Here is an 18260-nt window from a genome sequence, read left to right on the forward strand (position 1 = left end):
GAGGTAGGACATTACTGCATTAATGCATTCGGTGGCAAAAGGAGGAGTAGTTTCTTGGTCAGAGCTGTTGCCCACTCAGATTTTTTAGAGTTTAACCCAAGCAGCATTCCAATCTTTTGTAAGCACTCCCACCACTATAATTCATTGCCTAAACTGGTCATCTAATTACTGTCAATATGCAGTGAGAAATGGAACAATCCCTAAGGGCATTTATATAACATTTCCTTGCAGTGAGTTAAGAGCCTTTCTTGCTTTATACTTTTCCTTGGTTTATGCCTACTCTTGCTGTGTAAAAATGGCTTTCTACTTCAGAAGGCTTGGAAGGAAACTTTTTTAGAAACCATGAGTGCACAAGTTTTCAGAGATTTTACTAGTAAGCTGCACAGGGTGTTTCCCCTGTCATGCATTTGAGTTTACAATGCTGCCTCTGTGGGATTTCTATCCCTTTTCTGAAGAAAGAGGGAAAGAGAGAACAACATTTTTACTTTGGGGAAAGCAAAATGTGCGCTAGCTCTAGCATTTATACATGTAACTTTATCTCCCTCAAGCAAAGGAGTGAGTTACACCTGCATACCAAAGAATGAGAAGCAGTGATCACATGGTTAGTCTAGAATTTACCCTGCCTGGAGAAGGTTTGCTACAATTTGTTCTATTCCCCAGAATAAAAATAATTCAATACATGCTTCTCTCTGCTGTTTTGCAGCTCAGCCACACTGCCTATCACTTTCAAGTGCTTGTTGGAGAATAACCATGTGGACAGGAGGGTTGCGAGATTTGTGCTGCCTGTGGGAGCCACCATCAATATGGATGGGACAGCTCTCTACGAGGCGGTGGCTGCCATCTTTATTGCACAAGTAAACAACTATGAGCTGGACTTTGGGCAGATTATCACTATAAGGTAGGTATAAGCTTCAAATTCCACATTGTGATTTGCTTGTCTTGTTGAGTCAGACACTTATGATTCTTGTATGTAGCAATGTTCAGAAAGAAACTCATCTTTGCTATTATCAAAGGATCCATTCCTCATAGGATGGTTATCTTTAAGTAATGCAGAGATCAGGGACTGCACAAAGGGAAATTGCACCGGTACCGTTCAATAGAAGCACATGGACACCAGGAAATGTGTTTCTGTTTAACTGTCTACTTTTTACTTTTAGGCAACCCATTGATCGCTTGGGTTGGAACATTTTACTATTATTGTTGGTGTTTAGAACACCATTTTAAAGGTTATAATTGTTTTCAACTTTAACTCTGGTTTGCATCTTTACATGAGGGGAAAAGGTTAAAAAAACCCACAAAACGCAAACACAAAAAGTCTGATGTCAGATAGCAGGGAATAGTGTGTGTTAGGAAGCTCTTTGTTGAACCTTGGAGGAGTAGGGAACAGGGAAGGTGGACAGTCACTACCATCAGGGCAGGTTTTCATGAAGATGTTATATCACTCAGATATTTTTAAAATGTCTTCTCTGCTGCTTGTTAAAGCAAACTTCATAAACAACCATGCTGTCAGTGGGTAAAGAGTGCTATAGCTGCATACTCCATCCTTGAAAGGTCTGTAATGGATCCAAAAGACTAGAAGATCCAGCTGAACAGTCACTGCCAGAATAACTCTAGTGGCTGCCAAAGAATGCCTCAGGGACTGAAACCTGCAGGTTTCTAGCAGGGAACAAATGATTAGAAAAACATTCCTCATAGTCAGAGCCTTGTGCAACATATTTGAGATCTGCTTACTTACCCACCCAGTGACCTCATCACTGCCCCATTTACACTGCTGGGCCTTGCCCATCTTCTACTGGACTTGAAAACCTTCATGACAAAGGAGGAGAGTCCTGAAACTAACCCCAGGTAACAGCTGAGGTTTGCTAATGGGCTTCTGGCAAGATCTGGTTAGACTAGAAGCAGAAGAAATAAGTTGTGCCCATATGAGCTCTTGCTTCAGGATCTCTCTCTGAAAATTATTGGAATAACCCTGTGCTAAAATTTAGTCTTTTGTGATGTTGAATTTGGAGATGTTTTTAGAATGTGGTCCCAAAATATGGCCCAGAGCACAGGCAGACATTTCATACACCTTGAAGTAGAGAATGGTGATTTGAAAAACGAAGGAGGGTGATAGCAAATGGAAAGAAGAGAAGCTTCTCTTAGCAGAACCCCATTTTATCTCTTTATTTTCACTCTCCATGTTAAGTGCTAGTACATAAGGACCAGAAAGAAGTCAAGGCAGTAGAAGGAAAATGCAAAGGAAGATTGGAAAAATCCAAGAAAGGAAAAGGAATAAGAAGACTGACTTACAGAAGAAAGGAGTAAATAGGAGATCACAGTGGTTTCAGTACACTGAATATCTGAAGCCAAATTCTAGCTGTATTCTATGGGTCAAACCTGCCCCAGATCTTGATACTTCAGGATCTGGAGATCTGAAATTTAAATATTCCTGAGTGCCAGGGAATTTTTGGCAGGGTGGGGGGGAAAATGTTAGAAACATTATCAGTGTACTTTGCTCATAACCTGTAAAAGCCAGGTTGACAGTTTGTGTCAATGTGATTATACAAACCTAGATGTAGCGGAAAAAGAGAGTTAAGATCCTACTCCCATCAGTTGAGCATATTATAGGAAGAAACATCTACATTAAGGTAAAAATTCAATGGAATAGCAGATGAGCTTGCCTGTACAATCTTAGTTAAACATTCATACTTTTGCGCCCTCTTAAGTTATGAGACTTTCTGAACTGTCTTAGGAGGCAAAAGCAGTCCTAATCAGCTAGCCAGTTTATAACACTAACTGGAGAACCTGTTAATGTTCATTATATTTATCTCCTACTCACCATCTGAGCTTCTGTCCCTTCCTTTCTGTCTACTCTGCCTATTACGATGCTACTAGGATGTTATAAAAGTGTATAGTATATGCTATGCTGTATGCTATATATACACATACATACATATATGCTAACTCTTGTAGTTTTAAATCTTTCTCATTCCCCATCACACCCACATGCAAATGTATTTTTTGTTATTGCAGAAAAGGGCTGTAGTTATAAATACTGAGATGCCGCTCTACTGGTACACTGTGAGCAAGATAATGGATATCTCTGTGTCTCAGTTTCCATATGGGTGAATACTGTTACCCTCATTTTCCATCACAGGAGGCTGATGAGACTTAACTGCTTGCCAAAAGCTCTGAAATTCTGGATTGATTAATGCAGTGGATTATCAGTGTATATGCTTTATGTCATCCTTTTACAATTGTCAACATTCATTTTTCGTCTTTCTGCTGGATGGTCTAGCTCTTCAAAGTGGCCAGATGGGCAGAAATTAATATATCCATTAACTTTTGCTCCTGGAAAAAGGAGTGAAATCCGTCCTTTTTAGGAAAATAGCATTATGAAAAAAAATGTTAAGCCTGCCAGGTCCACTCTTGCCCTGGTCTCCCGTTCATTTCTGCTTGCCTGGTTGAAAAGAGAGTGTGAAGGTCAAGTAAAAATACTTTCCAGAATCTGAAGAGGTACAGTCACATTCACACTTGCTTCATATTTAGATCCAAGTATGCAAAGCCATGTGCTATGCAAGGACTTCACCCTTGGCCCAGCCTCTTTACCCTTGGCCTAGTCTCTTTGAAATGGATTGACGTTAAAGGCCCTAGCCACAGCCAGCCGCAGATTTGCCTGGCACAGGAACTGCCAATGATGACTCAGAGATGTCTGCTGCGAGCTCTGCTGCCAAGGGTGAAGCAGTGATGAGGAGTGCTGGCAGATTCATGGCACACAGCACTGCATGGTGCCATGAACAATGAGAAGCTGACATAACTCAGAGAAGCCCACAGCCTAGCCTCCCCTCTTTCTCTGCCCTTGTGATATTAAGAGATAACAAAACTGCCACACCAGTGCCAAGGCTGCAAAGGTAGAGGGTGGGAATTTAGCACTGGGCAGACAGTTTGGCCTGTTCTTGCCCTCTGACCTGGCTTCTGTCCACAAAACACTGGCACTCTGTGCAGTGGCTTGTGTAAGAAGGATTATGGTTTAGGAAAGCTCCTGTAGAAACATTGTGTAGTTTCTTGCAGAGCAACCTATCACTGGAAAAGCTTATGCCTTCCTTTCTTTGTTAAAGTATTACAGCAACAGCTGCAAGCATAGGTGCTGCAGGCATCCCGCAAGCTGGCCTGGTGACAATGGTTATTGTTCTGACCTCAGTTGGGCTCCCAACAGACGACATCACGTTGATTATTGCTGTTGACTGGGCACTGTAAGTAACATTAAGCTTTTGAGATTTCCAGTGTGGCAACATTGCTAAAAAGGCAAATGGTCTCCAGGGGTATAGTAATATAAACACACATGAAAGCCATGGGAAGTAATTATTTTGCTTGAAATGGTGCTAATGTGGCCTCAGATTAAATACTCTGCTAAAGCAGGCATTATATTGAAAAAAAAAAACCATAGACAAATGAGAGAGAGTCCAGATGAGACTTGGACAATATGACCTACATGGAAAGGCAGAAGAAGAAGAGTATGCTTAGCCTAAAACCAGAGCAGGCTGAAAGCAGTCACTACAGCAGTTTCTGATATAGATAATATTATCCTGAAGAGGACAGTGATCAATTGCTCTTCACATTCACAGGGAGGGAGGATAAAGAAGTAGACCAAAGTAACTAGCTTAAGTCAGATCACAGGAAAACTTAAGGATGATTTTTATCTAGAAGGATAGTAAGGCAATGGAAGTAGCTGCACCTAGCCAGGTTGGAGGATGACCTTCATGAGAAGTTTTAAGGTCAGGCCAGACAAATGCCCATCAGATGCAACTCTGGTGTCTTGCCTTGGACAAGGACAAGGGGCCAACATTCCTAGGAAACATGGTTTGCCTGCAGTCTGCTCATCAGCCCACTGACACTTCAGGGACATTATCTCAATGTAGTGAAGCACTCTGTAAAGTAAGAGTAAAGCAGGCAAGTACTCCTGCACCACAGATACCACTCTGCCTGAAATAGCCATGACAGTACAGTAGCAGTTTGTGCTGTATGTAGCTACTACTACTGTAACTAGAACCATGATACAGTCAACTTGAATGCAATACTTGCAATGGACTGCATTAGGACTAATAACATCTTCCTTTTAACTGGGATCCTGATGCAATTCTGCTCTTTCTTATTTCAGTTCTGAATAGGCAGCAGCAATTTGTAGCCCCCTACATGGAGACATGTTTTGCAAGTGCAGCCATTCTGTAGAGAGGTTACTTTGCTGCACCCCTAATCACTGAGGATTTAACAGAAGAGGCAGAAGCTAAAACTTCACACACTCAGAATAAGAGATTCATGTCCCCCATGAGAAAAGTCACTTTAAAAGCTGATAAGGAGTGGTTTATTTGAACTCTTAACTTTTTTGTAAATGTCCATAAATCAATCAAACAATTTTGAATACTCTAGGAAGATGAACTCTAAAATACTGGTCCTTAGCTCATTAGCATTTCAATTAACTACATAACTAGCATATGCATCCACAAGGAAACAGTCCAGATTATTTTTTATTTAATCTATATAAAATATATCTCCATTAATACAGTGGAGTTTCATTACATCAAGGTTCTGGGTGAAAATGTGTTACAAGTCCATTCAGTTGTATAACCTATTTTATTCAGCTTTAAGCCACTGATTTTTTTGTACAAGGTATTGTGAGGCAAAATTATTTACTTTCCTGTTCAGTGTAATAGAACATAATTACTATTAATAGAAGTCATGATTGTTGTCTTGTGTGCATATTTTAAGACATATTTTATTTTAGGAATATCAGGAATATTCTGTGCAGGATAAATAATATCTGCTGTGGGCACTTAAACTTAGGAATGGCAATTCAGATTTTAATAAATCAACCCTTCTAATGCTAGTTACTGAAGCTCGCTAGTTACTGAAGCTCAATAGTTACTGAAGCACAATAAAGTCAAAGTATTTTAAGCTGTATTACAAAAGCCTTTCCCTCTATATTGCTCACTTTTCACCCAGCTCTTGCAACATCAACATTTCATTGTTTTTCCAGTAAGTCTTCCAGTGTATATGGAAATTATGTTTCTTTTTGTCTTACACAACTTTTCAAAACAAATGACAAAAAACTTTTTCAGGCTATAGTTCCAGATGGTATTAAAAAGTGAGCAAGGAACAGACCCAATTTTCAGTCCGTTGCAGATGATCTTTCACACAAAAAGTGTGTTTCTATACTTCGGCACTTGATGGTTTCAAGAACCTGCAGATGCAAAGTGTCAACATGGTTGACATGATGAATATTTTCAATATTAGTTTTGGAAGTACTGGAGTATGAAGAATGCTTAAAGAAGGCTGGTCAGATGATCTCACAAGACTGAAATACCCATTAAAATGCACTGCAGGTATTACAACTCATTTAGGTAGCCGTAACATGTATGTGACTTCATTCCTTTAGCCAATGCCTAGAGACATAAAGAAGAAAATAAAAATGTTTCTCAGCTAATTTTTTAAACACAAGGTAAAAAGTTTGCACCTTTAATTTTGCATCTTTCATAATGTCATCTAAAGCTAAAATACCACTGCAACACCTGACTTGTGTTTGCACTGAAAGAAACACCACTAGCAGCAGATTAGCCTCTTAGTGGAGAAATGTCAGTGACATGCAGCGTGGTTCTACTTGTGTAGTGCAGACCACTCCATACACACAGAAACATGGAATAAAACTGGTGAAACAACATGCCAGGCAATCCATTTTCTTAAGAGTTTCAGTATGGTGCACTGTTTCCTCAGAAAGATTCTGTCTTCAGAAGAGATGTTAATCAGAGCCCAAAAGGGAGCGCACACTCTTCAGCTCTGCTCATACAGCTTCTTCTCTACCACAGCTGACTCTTTGCACAATCAAAAATTAACTCAGAATATCTTTCCAAGAATAAAAATTTTATGATCAACCAAGGAAAAAAAAGGGTCTATGTGTAACAGGAACTCTATCAACATGTGCTGTAACAGTATTTTTCCCTGCCTAACATATTCTTATGGGAATTTTTCTCAAAGCAAAACACAAAACCAGAACAGCAGGAATTAGAAAAATGGATTGGGCAAATGAGTGTAGGACTGGGTCCTGGATTCAACAACCACATCTAGGTGTAAGCTCTGAAATGTTATTGCTGAAGCTACTTGCAATTCCACGTACAATTTGGTAACTGCACACACAAATAACATTTCATGCAGGAACTTTCATGCTAATTAGGCAAGGAACTGCATAAACATTCACATGCACAGAGTACATGCCTAAAATATCTGACAAAAAAATTAGCACACAGTTTCAATTCTTTTCTATATTAAGATACAGGATCAGAAATCTGGGCAGTGTTGATATTGGACCGTCACTGAATTTAATAAGCCAAACATCTGGAGATTTCTGAACCTCCATTTTATAACCCACATTTATAAATTAAGTTACCCATATGACACAGTTTTCAGATGTGTATGTCTTGGAAAAGACATTATATATTTCAGATTTAAAAGCTATATTGTCTATTTGAAATCTTGTCAATTTTAACTAACAGATTCCAAGCTGTTTAAAGAGTAATGCCTGTCTATGACAACCACTTACTTTTGTGTATTTACAGTCTGTATCTTAATAGATTTATTTTTTAGGCAGTGGGTAGAAAGTGTAAACAGGGAAGAAATGATCCCATAAGTGAAAAAAAGAAAACTAGTGAAACCACATATGTACAAAGCCCTGTCAAGCATACAAATTTAAATTGGAAAAGATGATAACTGAAAATGAAGAATCTCTAAGGGCCACTGGTAGCCATAGCAACTGTAGCGTTTTCAGAAATTAACAATTTAAATACAGTCATTGCCTGCTTAGTTTGTGGGTGTAGTTATTTAGCAATCTTCTGAGTAATTTTGATAGTATTCTGCACATTCTACCAATACAATAATGTTCCTAAGTAGCACTTTGGTTGCTGAGATTAGGACGTTGGTAACTAATACAAGGTACTGGTTGTACTGGCTGCCCTCTACTTTTATTGAGTTAAGACATCTGCAGCACCAGCCTCCAAATCAGGCCATAATACTGGATCTTAACATAAAAACTTGGACATAAATGCAGTCTTGATCTGCTGTGTTAAACTTTTTTACTGCTGAATCAGCTTGCATGTATAGGGAAGCATAGCTGCTCTAGTTAGTTACAAATTAAAGTACATGGTGGCACAGGGCACTGAGCTCTGAAAAGACAGGAAGACCCAACTGAGCAGCTCAGTAACTAGTGGCTGCCCCATGCCAAACTCCTGACTACCATTTCTGAACTTGTTAGCTCATAAAAACAGACAAACTGGCCTTCAGCTGTAATTAACTGCAGTGATAAAGGCATAGGCACATACCCAAAGAGCCAACAATTTACCATTACTATTTCATTTTCCAGAGACAGGTTTAGAACAATGATCAACGTCCTGGGAGACGCGTTGGCTGCTGGGATCATGGCCCACATCTGCCGGAAGGAGTTCATCAAGGATGGTGATGAGGTAACAACGCCATGAGCCAGGGTGTGCCAGCGTGTGCCATATTATGGCAGAGAACCTGCGAGCTCTCAGCCTCCCACATTGGTTTCATCTCGTTTGTAAAAGGTTTTTCAGAGAGAGGACAGAACTGGGCAATGTGCTGCTTAGCCAGATAAGGTGGAGGGGTCCTTTTCCATGAGGTTGTGCAAAAAGCCACTCAAGTTCAAAGCTTGCCAGCCAGCTGTGTCTGGCGCGCTGGGGCTGGGAGCAGGAGGAGCAGCTGCACTGTCCTGCAGATGCACGAGATACTGGAACTGTGAGCCTCACACTCAGTACCCAAGTTCTGACTGACCAGTAAGTTGTCCTTCTAAAAATGTGACCAGCAGCAGAGCAGGGTGACAAATGTCCTTGAGTATTTGTGTGTAGGGGAAGGTAAAGGTTATCTATGAGTGTGTATATGCAAAATCAATAAGCTCACAAAAAAAAAGCAACTATCCTGGGTGTTTCAAGCCTCTGTGTTAGTATAATCTGAAGCCACCATTGCAATAATAACCTTTCTGGACTAGCACAAGCACATTGCTCCATTCTTGACTGCATTCTAAGGCATCTTCATGCCTTCTACATTTAATACAAGTCCCTCCTTACATCTTTGGTTTTCCTTCTCCATATCTTATTCCATCCACCACACATACCCCTCTATTCTGACCCTGCCTCCCTCTAATCCTATGCTTTTTTTCTTTCCTCCTTGGCATGCATCATTCAGTCTTTCCTTATACCAGGAACTCCTTCTCATGGTCTTCCTTCAAATCCTTGACAAAGGAGATTCCTAATTCCACGAGCCCATCATGCCTGGAGGTGCTAATATCCAACCACTTCAGCTCATGGCATAGTCTCACTACCTTTTTTCCACAAAGACAAAATAGTTTATACAGAAAAGTTTCTTCATCTGGACTGATTTTCACAAGGCATGTTTTATTTCTTTGCATTATTTGTAGTATTCTACTAAGAACAACAGTATTAATAGCAAAGTTTTATTTCTATTATTATTTCTCCCATTTTACAGACAGTCTTTCTGGTAAATCCCATTCTCATGCCTTCCTGCAACATGCGTTTAAAATTCCAGCTCTTTCAGGTTTTATATTGAAAGGCAGGCCTTATCCTCTGAGGTATTTAGCACCTGCAGTAATTACTGATGACAGGATTAGGCCTGAATATATGGGTTACACATATAGCTAGCTACAAAAAAACTAAACATACAACCTAATGGTAAGGTATGTCATCCATTACAAAGCCAGAAGTGTAGTCTCTCTTCTTGCATAACACAGGCCTCCTGACATTTCATTGCTGTATTAAGAACTCAGTCAGAACTCAAGAATAGATGTTTCAAGAATATAAAATCCCTCCTAAAGGATTATTTAGTCATCCATGATGAGATTTTTCTTTGCATCGTGCTCCGTAATTGTATTAAAATATACCATTAGTCTGCCATATGTTTTGGCTGCATAATTTGTGGAGTTAGTAATATATACCCAAAGGCCAAATTTTCTCAGCTGCAAGCCCACCTCTTTTCTCTGCCAGTATCTATGTCTTATTTTCCCCATCAGAACTTCTGGGTCGATTTAAAGGACACTTCAATATTTAACTTACAAATCAGTCAATAAAATCCTCTATTTCTTCTGAAATAGTGCAAACTGAAAAGACAGGTGTTAGTTTATTGGGTTAGAAGAAAGGCAGAAGACAACAACAAATACTTACTGGTGTATGTAATTGCACTCAGTTGTCCAAAGCTCAGCATACTGGCCATTGAGGGTCAATATCTTTTGATCTTAGCCCTGAAATTCTAGTCTTTATTTACACTACTTATATTGCTTTACGATGCAGGCAGTTATTACTATGGATGTAAAATAAATTAGAATTGTGACAGAATTTGCATTTTTACCTACTTAAAGACACCTTCGCTTTATCCAGATGGTGCAAAGATGCTTTAGATTATATGAGAAACAGGTCCTGGAAGTCTGTGGAGGCCCTAGATAATCCTGGTGAATGTAAAGCAGGCCACAGGCTTTCAAAGTAAAAATTCCTTTCCTGTTGTATACAGCAAACAGTGGCAGTATTCCAAATCTTAATGCTTTTCACATAGGTGCCATTGATCTGTGAAACTAAGCCTATTAACATCCATCAGATTGTGGCTTACCAGAGAAATGGCTGTGTGAAGACCATGAATGAATCTCGTGGACCAGAAACAGTGAAAGGGTTTCAGCACCACATACCCGTACAAGTGGAGCAAGAAGAAAGTCCAGTGGAGAATCATACTAAGAAATCCAACAGTAAAGACCACTGCACTATTGAAATAAATGAACTAGAAACAAATGTGTAACTGCTACGCTCAGTGGTATCTCATACCCCAGTGACCTGACACCCAATCTCTACCTCACAGCTGGAAGGGGGACTCTGCCTTGAACAGAAAAATGTGGAATTATTGCCACCCTGCTTGTACTGGAGCTAGGAGACCAGCTGTGAACATCAGGAAAGGCACACAGCTTGCAAGAGACGTGGGCTTCTTTAGGTGGAAGATTTTAAAACTGAAAAATTAACTAATGGACGACTACTGTTTTATTCTGCACTCATTTGACTCCAATATAGTATCTGACACTCCTTTGGCTTCTTTTTTTTAAAGTTTTTTTTATTTTACCCTTTTTGATTTTCTAACCAAAGCCTTTTTTTTGTGAATCTCAGTAATTATGAACACTGTATTTATGTAGATTGTTTTGCTATGTGAAAATGTTTCACCAAAACTGCTAAAGATACTAATTTTGTCTAATATTTGCTAAATATAGAGTTTGTGCTTAGTTTTAGAACAGCACTAAGAAAATCACACTGATTTCTTGATCTCAAGGTGTTACATATATTACTAAATAACACTTCAAGCAGAGGTTAAGCAAAGCAAAGGTAAATCTAATGGGCAGCCTTCAGAGACAGGCATTCAAGTGTGATACGTAACACACAGAATTCCTAGGTCACTGCAGAGCACAGTTTGCCTTCCAAGTGCCAGATTTATTAATCTTTTTTTAACCTAACTCTTTGGTAGAGTCAATACCATGCACATGCAGTGACAGAGACGATGTAAGCCCTAATCCATAAGCACTGGTGCTAATGTGTCCTCTCCTGTAATCTGTAGGTTCTTCTACTGTAAATATGTATAAACCCAAAGCTCAAGCTCATGAACCATTCATCCTAAGGGCACACTGAACACAAACTGGAAGCCAATGATGCTGAGTAATATTGGGGTTTCGTGAGGAGTTTGCTGTGGAAACTGGTTATTTCTCGTAAATCAGTGGTTGATCTACTTTGACAGTTACCCCCTTTCCACTATATACTGAATCTTTCAGTTACAATAAAATCTGCTGAGTATGTTTCCAATGTTTGTGATAGAGAACATTTTTAATAAACCTGCCATTTAAAAACAGGCTGTCTGTGCACTTCTACTCTTAGTGTCTTCTTATTTCTCTGCCAAAATAGAGAGTGGAAGTGGGGAGACCTTTTGAAAAGTTGGGATTCAATCCAGAGATTACATACTAGTTCATACCAATACACTTGACATATTACAGTTAGCTGCTTGTGGGATATCAGTTCCAGATAACATGTGCCTGGTATTATAATATGCTCCCCTCATCTGAAGAGAAAAAATAACCCACTCAAAAAGGACATTTTCTGCACTCAGCAGAAGCAGAAGTGCTTCATACACATGACTAATGGTTTTCCTGGGATGTGCATATTCATCCCTTCTTTGAGGGCTCCTGTTCAGGCTATTTCTTTTGTCATGCACTAATTAGTTGTCTCAGAGGGTTGTAGTATGGGTAGTTTAAATATCAAATGGTAAAGTCAGAAAGAACAAACATGTACTTTATTTGCCTATAATTCCTCAGAAATGATGCATCAATCTGAAAATACCTACAGTTAGTAACTGTTTTCCTGATTTGATCCTAGAGTGAAAACAACAAACATAGAACACAAAGAATAGGTAAGAACTGAAATTATTCAGAACAATCTGCTCCTGAACAAGTCCTGTAATGGACCTGCTCTACAGAGTGCCATTAAAATGAGTGATTTGGGAGAGCTGAGGCTGGTCTGCGCCTCTCTGAATGGGCAACACAGCATCTGATACTTCCAACTCAGCAGCACTGGCAGCTCCAGGAGGTCCCCTTCATCCTTTCTTAGCTGTCCATTCCTCTGCGTACTGCCTCCCCTCCTCTCCCAGCTGTACAGACCCAATTATTTACGAGGCCAGATGAAGAATCAGATGAGAAGTATTTTTAATTCAAACCATTTCACATATGTTTTTAGCACAGTCCTAACAAACAGTTGTCAACACAAGTGAAAGGGTGACACAGGGACAAGAGCAAGCAGCCAGGGATGAAACAGCCTAAGCACATGTGGAGAGGGCAGGAGCTCTGCATGATGACTTTGCCAGTGAAATTTCAACTTCACACAGTCAGTTACAGCTCTGTGAAGTGATAGTAAAATCCTGCCAGTCATCTACCACTTTACAATCACTTTGCACAGATAAAAATGATGAAGGAAGAGGCCAAGTAGATCCAAGATTTGGAATGAGTAGTTCCAAACTAAGTGGTTTTGGATGAGTCTGCCCATGCACCATGCCAAGGTGCCATGGTCTGCCAAGGAGAAAGTGCTGCTAGCCTTACCACCACCTTCTTCTCCAGCCACCTACAACTTTCAGCTAACAACAAAGTGCAAATCCTTTTGCCTGCTTGCCCGAGACAGCTTATTAGTCTGATGCTCTTCAGCTTAGTTATGTCTCAAGAAGTCTAAGCCAACGCCATTGCTAAGAATCTGTGAGTTCTACAAGGAAAAATTCAGATGACATAAAGCATCAAAGACCAGAAGAAACAGCCAGTTGAGATACACAAATCCTACACAATGAAGAAAACCACAATTTTGCCCTTTACACTCTGGCAAGTAGGGAATGCAGAAGTGTTCATGTGTGAAAGCATATTTTTATGGAATAAACAGGCTGTTTTAAAATTAGCCTTCTGCATTCAAACCCGATTCATAGACTGCCCAGTTTTGCTTTGCAAATTCAAAATGCATTAATTTTTTTACATTATATTGTTCATATCTTTAAAACTTGGGGTTTATACCAATATGTGCCTCCCGTTCACCCTAAAAATTACACGAATCGTAACTTACCATTATCTTTGTCACTGTCTCCTGTAGTTTGGAGCTACTGTTTGGTGCCAAGTTTTGCTTTTACAAACTCTTTTCAGGGCAAGCTTATTTTCTGTTTTGTTGTCTAGGGCCTTGCACCACAGTGGCAGCTGCAGTGTTAACCAGCTGGGAGAAAGGCAGTGGTCCACTTTCTCACCTGACCTTTATAATTTGTGGTGTCAAATACTGCTAACTAGAGGCCTATGCCACTTTAGTTCTTCATCCTGGTAAACGTGAGTTGCTTAGTGTAGTGTGACCCTGACTGGAACATCCAACTGCAACTACAGTCATTTGGTACTAAGAACATAAGACACCACTGTTAACTGTGGGGAGGTAAACACTGAACTTACACCATAAGCATTCCTCCATGTTAGCTATTTCCTGTGTCTCATGGTATTTGTTGTCAAGCAGTTTGACACACAGTGCAATTAGGTTAGTAGTAGGTTCCTTATCATATTTGTGTGTATGGATCTGTTTGCTTTTTCCAGCTATAAACACACTTCCTTCCAAGAAAAATAATGAAGCTATTAATTATCAAGTTAGAGTGCAAGCTTTGTGTTGGTAAATATGTTTCTCCTACTTTCAGACCATAAAAACAAATGTGACCTTTACAGTCTCAAAATTTTTAATCTAAAACAATTAATCAATCACTAATTACAACAGTTTGCACAGAATACTTTCAAGTAGATGTGGAAAGAACATATTTCTTAACTGGCAATATTCAACCATATTTTGAAGTTGCCTCCCCCTGCTAAAAAAAAGGGGAACTTAGCCAATTAAAGTATATTCAAGACACAGTAGGAAAGAGAGTTGAGGAGGGAGAGAAGATAATTAAAAAGGGTGATGCATTGTATACAGCTATGGAAGAAATAATTTGGGAAGTAACCCAAATTAACACATACTTCTCAGAGAAATTTGTTTTATGCTGGTTAATTTGCAACAGCCTTTCTCTAGAGATACTACTGAGAGAAAAGAAGCCACTGGAGATTGTTGTGGTATAAAACATCACTAAAGACAACTTAAAACAGGTTCTTGAGGATTTTGCCAATGCCAAGGAAGTTCTAAAGAGTTGAATTGCTGAAATAAATCCTTGTGCAAGAATTAGAACTGGGAGAAAGAGACACAACCAGAGCACTTTTGCATCCCACTATCTCCCAAGAGCTTTTGGCTGCCAATCCAAATACAGAAGTTTATGGAACCAACACACTTACTCATATTCTCAGCTAGTCTTAATTGATGCCACTTAAATGACTTAATTGTAGCTAAGCTTATTTGAGCCACCTGAATACGTATGGTATAATGAATATTCATGGAATATGAATAATCCCAACATAAAAATAAAATTATCTAAATAATTAGGCAAAACATTAAATCATAGACTCCCTCCATGCTATACTAGCAATTCTAAAGCACTTAGAAAATACAGCAACTCTGTAACAACACCATTTGATGACATCTCTCTTTCAATTCTACAACAAGCATTAATTTTAGTCCCTTTTTAACAACAGTGAACTGATTTGTAACACTTTCAAAGCAGATGGAAAGCTTCATCTTCAAGCCAGGTGGACAGTCTTGGAAATTACCTCAGTCCTTTCTGTGCTTTCCATAAAAATGAGTTAACTACTAGCAGAAGATGGTCGATGTGTGCAAGCAAAATGTGTAACCTGGGAAATTAATTGAATCTGAAAAGCTCAGGATGCCCATGCTAAGTACTCCTGTGTCTGTGTCTCCACTGAATGACCAGGTGCATTTTTACATCAAGACAGCTACCTTTCTTTATAGTCACAGTGGCAATGAGGAATTGCTGGTTTTCCTCTCCAGGCACTAAACTGGATGAGATCACAGCCCTCCAGCTGAGGACTAAATACAGTGAGGAGAGAAAGCAATCTAGGTTTTTCCACAGGGATGCTAATGCTGCCTATCTTGCAGTGGGGGAGCACATCTTTTTGCAGTCATAATGGCTGCAAAATACCTGACTTTGCCACATTAGAAAGAGAGGCCACAGAATAGACAAATGTAATGCATCCATTCATTAAGGGCCGAGCTGCAAATAAAATACACATATTAAATTTAATTAATTTTTAATTAAATTAATTTTTTTAGCCTATGACTTCAAATACAACTAAGGAAGCAATATATGCTCAAAGTTACATTCCTCACTAACTACTTTGGAGCACATTGATTGATACTTGTGGAATTATTAGAGGGTTTGTCCAACAAAACCCAGAAAGGATGAGATCAAAAGAACAGGAAGGGCAGTCACTGCTTAAGTTCAGTTCATTACTCACTATCTCAGACTTCTCACATGTGATCTTATGGTCAAGTGACCACAAGAACACAGGGTTTGCTTCCCATCTATAAAGGGAGAAAAAGTATTTTTCTAATTCAACAGGGTGTTGCATGGTAAGGATAAATCAGCTGAAGACTGAGACAGTTACATAACATATTAAAGGGGACTCATATGATTACCTTGGATTAGCCACTTCTATCTCTCTGGAACCACAGGATCACTACCCACAATGGTCACAAGAATTGCCAGGCTCCTGTTTCAAGTGAAAAAAACTCAGATTCCATAATTTATAAAGTAGCAACTTTGCATCTCCATAGCCTAAGAGATGATATATGGGAATGGATTTGGCACAGCTGAGACTTTTGGCAGACTTGTGTCACAGGATATTTCAGATATTTTACAAGCTGTCAAAGTAAAATTGTAGCAGTCTGTTACTGAGAGAGTAGTATTTTGGGGAAGGAATAAAGAAGGCTTCAGGAAGACAAGATGGCGAGTATGCTAGGCAAGAAGAAGAGCGTTTAATCACTTCTCCTGCAATAGAATCAAACCTCCTTTCCTTGCCAGCTCCAAGATGAGATGGTACCAACAGCTGGAGATGTAGGCCTGGAGCAAGCCACCCCTCTCCTAGCAAAGCTTCTGCTTGCAGGCAGCCACTAAAGACAAAACAGACAGGTCTGCAGGTATCCACAAGCAAGGTCACCCCTTCACAGCTAATTCTTGGCTACCTCTCTTACTGAAAACTATTGGAACAGACTCCCACAAAGACTTTTGGTGGTAGGCCATGCTGTCCTTCCGTCCAAATTAGCATGGAGCATTCAGTCCAGCACAAGGACAAGCAAAAATTGTTGCTGAAGTGTCTTCAACTAAGTCATTACAAAACCCTGGACTTCTCATGCCACTGGGAATTAGAGCATTGCTGAGGGTAGGTCACAGTTGTGATTTTCAGGTTCCATCATGGGAGTTTTTCTTCTGTAATGTACAGAGTTTTGCATCTATTGCTTTAAAAGCAGTAACCTTTCATCACCAAAAGGTATCTGCATTTCATTTAGGAATTAAACTTACACTTGTATGTGTCTGCACATAATTCCAGCTGAAAGCCAAGATTTGACCCACCACATGAAACTTAGAGTTGTTCGTTGTTGCTTTTGAACTTTCCTAATAAGGATATAATATCTCTAAGCTTTTTTTTTGCCCCCCTAAATAAGGGTATTTTAATAAGATGGAAAAAGCAGGGGAAGCAAAACAAGAAGTGTTTTATGTTCACAGATATCTCACATTACATCTGCTACAAATACTGTATGGGCTAGATGGCAAAACCAAAAGAAAAACAAGACTGACCTTGAGATGTTTCATTATGATTTCATTGCTTCTAGTGGTTTTATTGGGTTTTACCACTAGGCTATTAAGAACATGTGGAAATTACACAAACTAAGTCAAACTGAGTATTTTCAACCCTAATCTTCCATCTTCTTTTCCATTTAAATACTTTAAATAGTTCTTTTATACTTCATGAGTTTTCTTGAAAACAAAGTCAAAGTACAGAGATTTGGGTAGCCTATATTTTCTTGATGGCTTAATAAGTAAATTTATTATCTTTGTTTTAGAATAAATCATTTTTTTAATAAATAATTTTTATAAATCATTTTTTTAATAGAAGAAAGCATTTCTCTGACATGAAATCTTTCCTAACCAAATATCTAGGGAGAATAGATGGGGTGTATCAGTCCAGCACTGTGGCTGGAGCTAGCTCTAGCAGACAGTTCAGAAAGGAAATCTCGAAGCTCTCTGACGGAGAGAATTTTCACTGTGACTGCACATTCTCAGTTGTTGTTTTCTCACTGGTGCTGTGCACAGGACTAACATACAGCTCCATACAGTACTTTTTGTGCAAGTAATCCGCAGGTCTCCAGAGTAAATTTCACAAAAAGGAATCAGAGATCATCTGCACCCCAGACCTTTTGTTCATCCTCTCTCTGTAAAATAGGTAGGAACAACCTGGAAGACCCACTTTGGCTGTTCCTGCTTCATTTGGCATTGGAAGCTTCACTTTGGTTCTTCCTATCTGCTTTACCGAGAGAGTAGGAACAACTACAGTGAGTCTTCAAGTGCTAAATCTTGTAAGCTGTGGATGATGAGGGTGCCTCATGGTGCGGCAACTCTACTGTCTTTAGCACATCAGTAAAGCACTTTGGGTTTTATCCCACTGCTGCTTTTGAATTAAACAGGCCTGAAACAGAGGTCCACCATAATGAAGGGGAGAGATCTAGAGTGCTATATAAGTA

At 39.3% G+C, this 18260-nt stretch overlaps 1 protein-coding gene across 2 annotated transcripts in view; it reads left to right on the forward strand.

Moving 5' to 3' along the window:
- The window catches only part of SLC1A7 (solute carrier family 1 member 7), a 57911-nt gene extending 45983 nt beyond the window's left edge, over window positions 1-11928 (forward strand). For both annotated transcript variants that reach the window (XM_009506785.2, XM_064455068.1), the window contains 4 exons: window positions 704-898; window positions 4098-4232; window positions 8387-8486; window positions 10603-11928. In XM_009506785.2, coding sequence (XP_009505080.1) covers window positions 704-898; window positions 4098-4232; window positions 8387-8486; window positions 10603-10839 — 667 coding nt within the window. In that variant the 3' untranslated portion in view covers window positions 10840-11928. The remainder of the gene's footprint in view (window positions 1-703; window positions 899-4097; window positions 4233-8386; window positions 8487-10602) is intronic.
- Window positions 11929-18260: the final 6332 nt, after the last annotated feature.

The sequence above is a fragment of the Phalacrocorax carbo genome, chromosome 6 (genome assembly GCF_963921805.1).
Source record: "Phalacrocorax carbo chromosome 6, bPhaCar2.1, whole genome shotgun sequence".
In the NCBI taxonomy this organism is placed as follows: domain Eukaryota; kingdom Metazoa; phylum Chordata; class Aves; order Suliformes; family Phalacrocoracidae; genus Phalacrocorax; species Phalacrocorax carbo.